Below are 10,026 nucleotides of genomic sequence, written 5' to 3'. Positions count from 1 at the left end.
GATCGAGATATAAACACACGATCGAGCAGGCCGTGAAGTCGGTCACGCGAGGAGGTGGAGGAGCTAGGTAAGCTGCACCTGCGTTCCGCGCAGCGCTAACCCTAGCTAATCCACGCATCCTACCCAGCGACGCCTCGCCGGAGGGAAGTGAGAGCCGCCACCGGACCGACGCTAGGTGGGTTTACTCCCCTCTCTCTCCCTCCCTGTCTGACGGTTCCTCCCTCTCTTGCCAACGATCACCGCGGTGCCTTCGAAGGAGGCGGTTTCGTTAATTTCCATGTCGATCCAGGGAACGCGGGGGTTTGGGCTGGTGGCCTGGTGCCGCACGCGCGAGTCCCTAGTGTTAGACGATTTGCATGTATGTTTAATTGTGCTGCCTTGCAGGCTACTCACGAGGTCTGCGAGGAAGAGGCAATGTCTGCAGTATTTATGTTTGACGGAGACGACGATGACGCTCCACCACGTTGTCAAGGGAGTAACACGGTGGATGGTGATAAGAGTAACCTGAAAAGACCTCATGTAGCAGAAGTTGATCACCTCATGTCGGATGATGCTGATTCAGACGATGGCAAGCCAATTGGGTTAAGGAAAAAGGCTGCTTCAAAACGTGGAGGTAGTGCCTCTTATGAAGATTCAGAAGATAACAAGACATTGGCTGCCCGGTTTTTGCGAATTACTCGGGGTGGCACATCATCTGTGAGTATTCCAAGTTCCAAGGACAAACCAGTCCTACCCAACATCAGCAATGCAATCAAAAGGCCATGCGATAGCAACAGCCAACCAACTTCACAATCAGCTCTTAAGAAGGCAAAGTGTTCGGATGGTACTTCTTCTGCCTCCGCAAGTGCCAAAAGAGAACCCAGGGGCAAGGATAATGGCAATGACAGCATACATCTAGCACAAACAAGGCAGACAACCGGCGAGTCTTCAAAAAGAAAGGACCCGCTTGCAAAGAATATTGTGAAGAAGAGTCCTTCATCTTCTAAGGACAACAAAAAAGGAAAAGCAATGAAAAATCCACAGCTCTCAAAGACAACGGAGGCCTGTCAAGGTCGAAAGAAGTGGTCTACTTTGGTGCACAATGGTGTTCTTTTCCCCCCTCCGTACAAGCCTCATGGTGTCCAGATGCTTTACAATGGGCAACCGGTTACTCTCACTCCAGAACAGGAGGAGGTAATGTACATATATAGAGAAAACATTAGCTGTTTATATTGCTTTATTTTAAGAACTTCAGTTTCGTAGCCACGAGGATGATATACTGATCAGGCTGACCCGTGTTTCAGGTCGCGACCATGTTTGCTGTGATGAAAGACACAGAGTATGCATCCAAGGAAACGTTTACCAACAACTTCTTCAACGACTGGAGAAATATTCTTGGTACAAAACATGTTGTCAAAAAGTTTCAGCATTGCGATTTCACACCCATCTATGAATGGCACCTTCAGGAGAAGGAGAAGAAGAAACAGATGACCACAGAGGTAGATTCTTATGGTTTTTTATGCAATATGTATAACTTATTCTGTTCTTCAGATCTCTCAAAAATCTGGCAGTTGCTTTTTTCTGTGACTTTGAGTCCAAACCTAGCTGAGTAGGTTGGAGAAGGCAGGTTTATCCTGCATCCGTCATCTGAAGTATTTGATCTTTATAAACTTTTCATTCACAGGAGAAGAAAGCATTGCGAGAAGAGAGAGTGAAACAAGATGATAAGTTTATGTGGGCTTTCGTTGATGGTGTAAAAGAGAAGGTCCCTTTTTATGATTCTCTTGATATAAAATAGGCTTTAGTAGAACATAGAATAGGCAGTTCATTATTTCCCTTTGGGCCTTTTACATATATGCCACTACTCTCAGAACCTAGTTCACTTTCTTCGATTACTTCACTACTCTCCATGTCAAAATATAGTTTATATTAATTTTCTCCGAAGCCAAACTTCACAAGTTTCACGAAGTTTGTAGATTAAAATATCAACTTCTACAATAACAAACAAAGTTTTGGCTTATTTCAGGTTGGCAATTTCAGAGTAGAACCACCTGGCTTATTCAGGGGACGAGGAGAACATCCAAAGGTGCAGATGAGAAAGCATTAAATCACTTTTTTTGTTTTAAATCAAGCCCTTCATTTTAATACACTATTAAAATTGTTGTAGATGGGAAGACTGAAGCGACGCATCCGACCAAGTGATATTACAATAAACATCGGAGAAGGAGCTCCAGTCCCGGTGTGTCCTATACATGGAGAAAGGTATGCTAAAATTAAAGTTCTTCATGCTAAACTATATTTATGAAAGGGTTTCTAGCACATATAAGTTCTTGATTGGTCATGTGTTCTGCAGCTGGAAAGAAGTTAAACATGACAATACTGTTACATGGTTGGCCTTTTGGAATGATCCGATAAGCCAAAAAGAATGCAAATATGTTTTCCTGGCGGCAAGCAGCTCACTGAAGGGACAAAGTGACAAGGAAAAATACGAAAAGGCCCGGAAACTGAAGGTGGGGATGTTTGTTTTGTGATTCTTGGAAGTATTGTGTTCACATGTACCTTAATTATCTTTCTATCGCGATGGCAGGATCACATACACAATATACGTGTGAATTACACCAAGGATTTCAGGAGCAAAGATCAGGCAAAAAAACAAATTGCAGTGGCAACATACCTTATAGATAAACTAGCCCTCAGGGCGGGAAATGAAAAGGTATATCCTACTGGACGTATAGTTATCGAATTATATTTTTAAATATTGTTGGCAATGCACTGTAATTTTTTTGTGAATCTCTATTTAGCTTTGAGCTTTGTTGATATATGTTATGTCTATTTCAATCCTTTTCAGGATGACGATGAGGCTGATACTGTTGGTTGTTGTACGCTGAAGGTTGAAAATGTTACCTGTCTTCCTCCTAACAGACTGCAGGTCTTGATCTTCATTCTTTTTTTTGAAGTTTTTTTTTGTAAAGGGGATTATCTTCGTTCTTTATTCTTGATGGTAACTCGCTATGAGAAACTAATTTCAATGTTATCTGATGTTCAATTTCTTGTTCAGTTCGACTTCCTTGGTAAAGATTCTATTAGATACTTGAACACCGTAGAGGCTGAACTACCTGTGTACCAGGCGATTAAGGAATTCTGTGCTGGTAACTCACATGCTCTTTCCTATCCGTCCATCTCTGTTTGCCCTAGATAAATTGTTCTCATCTATTTTCTATACTTGTTTTGTAGGAAAACATAAGGGGGAGGCTGTCTTTGGCAAGCTTGATACAAATAAACTAAATGCTCATCTAAAAGACTTAATGCCTGGCCTTACTGCAAAAGTGTTCCGTACATACAATGCTTCCATAACTTTGGACACTATAGTAAGTTCGATGCAAACTTAACTGTACTATGCATATTTTGGTTATCAATGACACACATAGCTCGTTATATGGTTCAATTTTTCATCTACCCAAAAAATGAATGTGTAACATTATTATGTCTCAATCTTGTGACTACGCACCATGTTATGTTGTAATATAATTTTGATGTGAATAAATATTTATGTGGGCTGGTATTACAGTTGAACAAAGAAACTGAAGACGCAACCCTTCTTGAAAAAATTACGGTCTATCAGCGAGCAAACAAAGAGGTAAGATCCATCACCCTTGATAAAAAAAACACTTGCATCATGAATATTCTTGAACCTAAAATTTGTTTCCCGTTTACTGTGCAGGTTGCTATAATCTGTAACCATCAGCGTGCTGTCTCGAAATCACATGATTCCCAAATTACTAAACTGAATGAAAAGATTGACGAATTAAAGGTTTGTTGCAGCCTGCAAATGATTAGATCAAATATATGTTTCCCTATAGATTAACATTCTGTCGTCATTTTGTTCCTTTTTCCAGGCCCTGAGGGATGGGTTGGAAGTAGACCTGGAGAAAGCAAAAAAAGGAAAACCTCTAGGTTATGATGAAGATGGGAAGCGAAAGAGAAATTTGACCCCTGAAGTGTACGTCTCAATCACAGATATACCATATTTTGTATTTACCTGAGTAAAAGCATGGAGACAATCTCATCAGTTTACTTGCAGATTGGTGAATAAGATCTCTTCAGTCGAAAGCAGGATACAGCAAATGGAAATCGATATGAAGACTAAAGACGAATTGAAGACAGTGGCACTAGGAACATCAAAGATCAACTACCTTGATCCTAGAATTACCGTGGCGTGGTGCAAAACCCACGAAGTCCCTATTGAGAAGGTACCACCCCATTGCTTCCTTTATGGGTTCTCCGCACCCTCTTGCTTCTTAGTTGATGTCGTAGGCGCATGATTATATTTCAAATGGTTGACCCGATTAAGCATTACATATCATTTTATGGTCCTTAATATAAGCTGTTTCGCTTGGTTATCTTCTTACGACAGATTTTCAGCAAAACAATCCTCGCAAAATTTGGATGGGCAATGGATGTGGACCCGGATTTCAGATTCTAGTGGCTACCTGGTCAGACGCTAGGGTGGCAGGCGGTGCCCGCACAAGTCCCGCAAAACAAAATATGATAGAAAAAAGAGGTAGTGGATTTCAGCATGATTAAAGAAGAATTAGAGCAAAATCCCCACTTTATTGTATCCAACTTCCAGCCCCCTTCTTGTTGACGCTAATCACAGCTAGAAAAGGAAGAGCTCCTGGAAAGAAGGAACCTCCCGTCATTAATTATCATGCACATTTTATTACTTGTCCTCATCTTTGCTGATCTGCAGTCACACCACCTTACGATTGCCGAGCTCTACTACGTATGTAATGTAATATGGAAGAGAGTCTAGTTAAGGTGTAGGTTATAATCAAAAAGTACTTCGATATATAACAAGATAAGAATATAATGATGTTTACTAAATATGGTCATTTTGTTTCGAAAAAAAACCCGTCAAATGACAGTCGCTTTCTTGGCTGCCCCACTATGTGCCATATCGCGCTGACACGAGTGGGCTTGGCCTAGCAACAACAACATGAGTACAAAAATACAATGGACAATGAGGATAGGGGTATCGAAGTTATCGAACAAAACCAAGGGGCGATGTTTGATGCTTAACGCGTCCGCGAGCATCATGATGCACGCAGGGAGGGGATAGTGGGTCAGGCCCAACACGGTGTCTTCTTCCTTATCATTGCATCCATTGCACCTTCTCCGGTCCCCCGCCACTGCCGCTGGCTTAAGTGCCCCGCCACCCGTGGTCGGTGGCGCTGTCATGCCGCCTCGCCACCCCGGCCTGGCCGAGTTACCACCTATGTCGGTTTGCCACCACCTGACCTCCCCTCTAAACCACCCCTTTTTGAATCTCTGATGATGTCGCCGCACCACCACCCAGTACTCTAAGTCACCGGCAAAAAACGAGCATGTTCAGTGTCAAATAGGAATCACTGAACCAAGGTAGTCGCCTTCTTCGTCCTCAAGTTCATCTTGGTGAGGAGAATGTGACAACCAAAACCCTACAACTATCTTTTATACAACCTGTTTAAGGCCCATCATCCCATTTGAATCCCAACTAGAAGTAGTTGTTGCTAAAGATACATGCGAAGGCAAAAAACAACGAACCTTCACAGATCACAATACAACAACAATCAAATTAAATCTAATTAGATCTCGGCTGAGACCTATAGCGAGCCCCTAAAAAATAAAAATAAAAAAGGTTGAGGCGCCGCCTAATATTGTAAGTATATGCTAGGACTTGTTGGACATGAATGGACATAGCTTAAATAAAGGTTGGATTGCTGTAAAAAAGTTCCTCAATTTGAAAAACTAAAAGAAATGTCACCCGAATTCGAAAAGCACGGTCGGAGACGTCGGGTAGCTTGTTATTGATTCGAGTGAGGAAAGAAAGGATTCGCCATCTAGGGCCTTGGTTCCTACGCTAGATAATCGATCGAGCAAAAAAATGATGATAGTTCCAGTGGGTCTGGCGGCCGAAGACGGACGGTGGTGTGGGGATTGTCCGCCTAGCTTCGAATAAAGGGGGTTTAGTCCTAGGATCCCTCTCACGCCATGATGTTTGATGCATGTCTTCATTGATCTAACCGGAGTGTCGGGTTTCGAAAGGCTCCATCGGTCGAACTCCAATGGACGACATGTCTGGAGATTGCCGGATAGGATGGAGCTCAATCACACGCAACCATGTTTTTTTTTACCGTTTCTTTTCAGAGGGAGCGATGCCAAGATTCGCTATTTGTTGCCATCGTGTGACATGTATTTAGTCCCACGGTGAAGTTAGTCGCGGGGAATAGTATGCATGGAAGCCGAAATCTAAAGACTAGTAATGATGGTTGAAGTCCTAGTGGCGATGAGGTTTTGGCTTGGTGATCCGTGAGTTGGAGCAGCGGCATCGGCAAGTGGGGTGGGGCCGATAGCACATGAGAAATTTAGAGTCTAAAATTGCAAGATTAAAAGAAAAAGTATAACCTTAATTAGTTATGTCTGGCAATCCTTGTTGAAGACATTGTTTTGTGAGCGTGAATTTTGAGTAAAAATCTATGATCGATGATAAAGGCGATGCTGGTGTTTGTGCATTGTTTTCTTCCTGAAAGCAAGCGTCGTTATGGAGAAGATGGATATTTGGTGCTGTCTTTGTGGTGTCTGGCCCGCTGTTACAAAGAATAGATCGATATTTTTTGGTATAATTCTTCTTTCTTTTTTTGATTGTGTGTGCATATGTATTATCATTAGGGCACTACATTATTGCAAAAGCTAAATATAATTAGTATATATATATTCTTCACTATATAAATATATTTGCTTTGTCTAGGAAAAATGATTATACTAGTATTGGCAGGCAGTCTACCAGACCAAACTCTTGCCACCGAACTCTAGTCCGATCCGTGGACAGGTGACTTGCGCGTCCCGTTTCATCACACCAAAAAGCAACCGTGCGGGGAGAATACGAACGAATCCAGCCCTAGTCGGCAAGGCAAGGCTAAGGCCGCTGCGATCGATGGACATCCCGACGGAGCTGGTGCTGGAGATCCTGCAGCGGCTCCCCTGGACGTCGCGCCGGCGCCTGCGCCTGGTCTGCCGTGCCTGGCGCGACCTCGTCCACCAGCACACCACGGAGATGAAGCAGCGCCGCCACACCGCGCCCCTCCTCGTCACCACGGACTCCGCCTACGTCCTCGACGTCGACGACCTAGACCTAGACCAACAGTCCTACTCCTCTCACACCTGCGTACCGAGAGAGCTGCATCTCCGCGACCTTTACAGCGAGCACACGGAGGTGGTCGGCGTCTGCAACGGCGTGTTCTGCCTCTGCGACGACAACAAGCCCGGCGGCGCCATCACCCTCGCCAACCCCGCCACCGGCGACGTCCTCGCGCTCCCGCCCACGCCGCGCGACGGCCTCTTCCGGCGCCACAACACGCGCCGCTCCGGCAGGAGCTGGCACCAGGCCTACAGCTTCGGGTACCACCACGGGACGGGGCAGTACAAGGTGGTGCACGTCCCCTGCTTCTTCAAGACCAAGGACACGCTCCAGGTGTTCACTCTCGGGGAGGCCTCCTGGAGGGAAGTCCCGACGCCTACCTACGCCAGATGCAGGCTGGAGGCCGGCGTCGTCAGCTTCGACGGCGCCACATACTGGGTCGCCGAGGGGTCGGAGGACAGGATCATGTCCTTCGACCTCGACACCGAGCGCGTCACCTGCACGCAGCCATTGCCTATGCCGGCCAGACCCATCCGCCATTTGACTCAGGTCAATCGCAGGCTCGCCATTGCAACGCCTACCTACGGCCAGCCGTCTTATGGGTATAGCGCCATCCAGGTACGAATCTCCCCTGGCCACCACATACTCTGTATATATGCCCCCTGCCTGTAGTATAGTACACTAGTAATTTGATCTGCAAATCCGTTTGTCTTCTTACAAATTGTGATTGCTACAGGTGTGGGTTCTAGAGGGTAAGAGGAACGAGCAGACCTGGATCCATCTATACCGCTTATATTCTTGTCCGTCCGGATGCGGGCAAGACATCGCGCAGCCCTACTTCATTCACGGCGACTATGTCCTCATGGATAGGGGCGATAAACTGGTCATGTACAAACATAAGCCCACCATTCACTACTACTATGGCGAAAGATCCGAGTGCACTGCGGTCCATGACAACACCTGCTACAAAGAGAAGTTGATTTCCGATATAAGAGGCCGTATCTGTCGGACATTCGCATACGTAAAGACAGAGGAAGCATTGAGTGTTTATAGGCGTTGGTGATAACCTACTAGTTAGTTGTTCTTTGATAATATATGTTCAAGCAAATTCTCTATCCGATGTGTCGGTTAACATTCATTTACTATGAATCAAGCTTGGGGTCCTTTTTCATCTCATAATTTGCCACCGTGATCAACCACTGCTGATATTTATTTTTATGTGTTTCTCAATTTCTCATATTTTGTGTGCTTGCCATTCTTCTTGCATAGATAAAAAATGCTCTGAAACAAGTTCCTGGAATTACTATTGCCCATTCTTATAGGAGTTGTGCCTTTTTATTGATTAAGAATGAGTGAAAACATAGAGCGGCAAGCCAAAAATAAAGAAGGCCAAAACACAGGGAAATGATATAAGGCATGAGATTCGCTAAACTCTTTGCATGGACCACCGAGATCCAAGCACAGCCTTCGACTCTAATCCTCGCGGTTATCACTTAGGGAAGGGAAGAGGTTGATGAAAATTCCAGCAAACAAGCATGACCACCGAGCTTACTAAACTTTGCAATGTATAATCCGTCAGATCCCCTGGTGGAGATTGACAGATTGCAGCCTCTGCCAAGCTGACAAAGCGTGATGAATTCAACTTAGTGGTGCTCCGCGAAAAAGTTGTAGGTTTAGGTCAAGCATTCACTATCTTGTGCTGCATTGATTGGGCAACGGTTGTGGATTTGTCGAACTGAGCAACTGTACCCTGGGAAACTGTGGATCTTGTGTTTGTGTTTTCAGTTTGATGGCAATGAAATTGAGGGCACGAGGTCCTCAATTCAGACAAAAAAAAACAGCAGCACTGCACAGTGCGTCACCAATCACACCAGACACGGCAAACAGATTGGCAGCGAGAAGTGATGACCACGCCAAACAAATGCACCAAGTGCCCCAACAAAAAGGTACGAAAACATTTGACACTCTTTGTTTCAATCAGCAGAAAAGTTCACCGTGTAGAGTTATAGGTTTGTTTCTAAGTAACAGGTACACGAATCAGTATCAGGAAAGAAGCAATTCCATAGTTTCATGCCCCCACGCAGATGCCTCACCGTTCTACCCAGTAAAATCTTGTAGAAAAGGGTCTTTCGAGACATTAAAAGATAGACCGGATGACGAATATAGGCTTGGGTGGCTAAATGCAGGCTTCGACGAACTTTGCCATGTGGAGCCACTCAAGCTCAAGAAAACTCTTCTTCATTCACTGCAATGACAGGGAATTCGGTCAGGATGCTGTATACATAATAGTAGCGCAAGAAATACTTCTGTTGGTCAGAAGAACAACCGTATCTCTAACGCTGACCCTGGCATTTTCATTTAAAATTATATACTATATTATTCCTGTGCAGGAAGATACGCCATCAGTCATGCCATTGATGTACTTTGTGGAGCTGCCAGCTGACACCACTCTCATCATTTAGCACGGCCAACTCTAGCACAGCCAGGTACTAATGTATTTTTTTTCTAACAAGGAATTATTAAGCAAAAACACAGATCGCTACAACTGCTGTGATGCTTGGCAAATCATATTGCAATAACTATTGCCTTGTCCATCGTCCGGCAGATCGATGTACCATTTGATCAAGTGATAAGCATACAAATTGGGTTAGCATATGTGGAGGCATGACTTGGAGAACTCTATAGCTTTTTGCAAAGATTAGAATGAAGAGGACGAGATGCCATAAACCAAATGAATAGGGGGAGCATGCAGAAACTCAGAGCAAGTTGGATCTGGTTTACAGTTCACAGACTACATAAATAAATTTAAGATAGGACAGAATACTAGGTTCGTTACGTAAGTCTGGTAAGCATACGGAGTATGGGCATCT

At 44.4% G+C, this 10,026-nt stretch overlaps 2 protein-coding genes across 2 annotated transcripts; both read left to right on the top strand.

Annotated features, from left to right (window-relative positions):
* LOC127330784 (DNA topoisomerase 1 beta) lies at positions 1-4,681 on the top strand. The gene is made up of 16 exons (XM_051356877.1): positions 1-175; positions 385-1,173; positions 1,284-1,478; positions 1,664-1,744; positions 2,006-2,065; positions 2,147-2,241; positions 2,333-2,489; positions 2,567-2,692; positions 2,828-2,908; positions 3,038-3,128; positions 3,214-3,347; positions 3,548-3,616; positions 3,701-3,790; positions 3,876-3,979; positions 4,061-4,229; positions 4,394-4,681. The coding sequence occupies exons 2-16, from the start codon at positions 415-417 to the stop codon at positions 4,460-4,462; spliced, it is 2,280 nt and encodes a 759-aa protein (XP_051212837.1). The 5' UTR covers positions 1-175; positions 385-414; the 3' UTR covers positions 4,463-4,681.
* Positions 4,682-6,897: 2,216 nt separating this feature from the next.
* On the top strand, positions 6,898-8,238 carry LOC127330785 (putative F-box protein At3g20705). Its single transcript, XM_051356878.2, has 2 exons — positions 6,898-7,774; positions 7,893-8,238. The coding sequence occupies exons 1-2, from the start codon at positions 6,953-6,955 to the stop codon at positions 8,217-8,219; spliced, it is 1,149 nt and encodes a 382-aa protein (XP_051212838.1). The 5' UTR covers positions 6,898-6,952; the 3' UTR covers positions 8,220-8,238.
* Positions 8,239-10,026: the final 1,788 nt, after the last annotated feature.

The sequence above is a fragment of the Lolium perenne genome, chromosome 2 (genome assembly GCF_019359855.2).
Source record: "Lolium perenne isolate Kyuss_39 chromosome 2, Kyuss_2.0, whole genome shotgun sequence".
Lineage (NCBI taxonomy): Eukaryota > Viridiplantae > Streptophyta > Magnoliopsida > Poales > Poaceae > Lolium > Lolium perenne.
The sequence above is the reverse complement of the archived record's forward strand: the minus strand, read 5'-3'. Positions and strand labels throughout refer to the sequence as shown.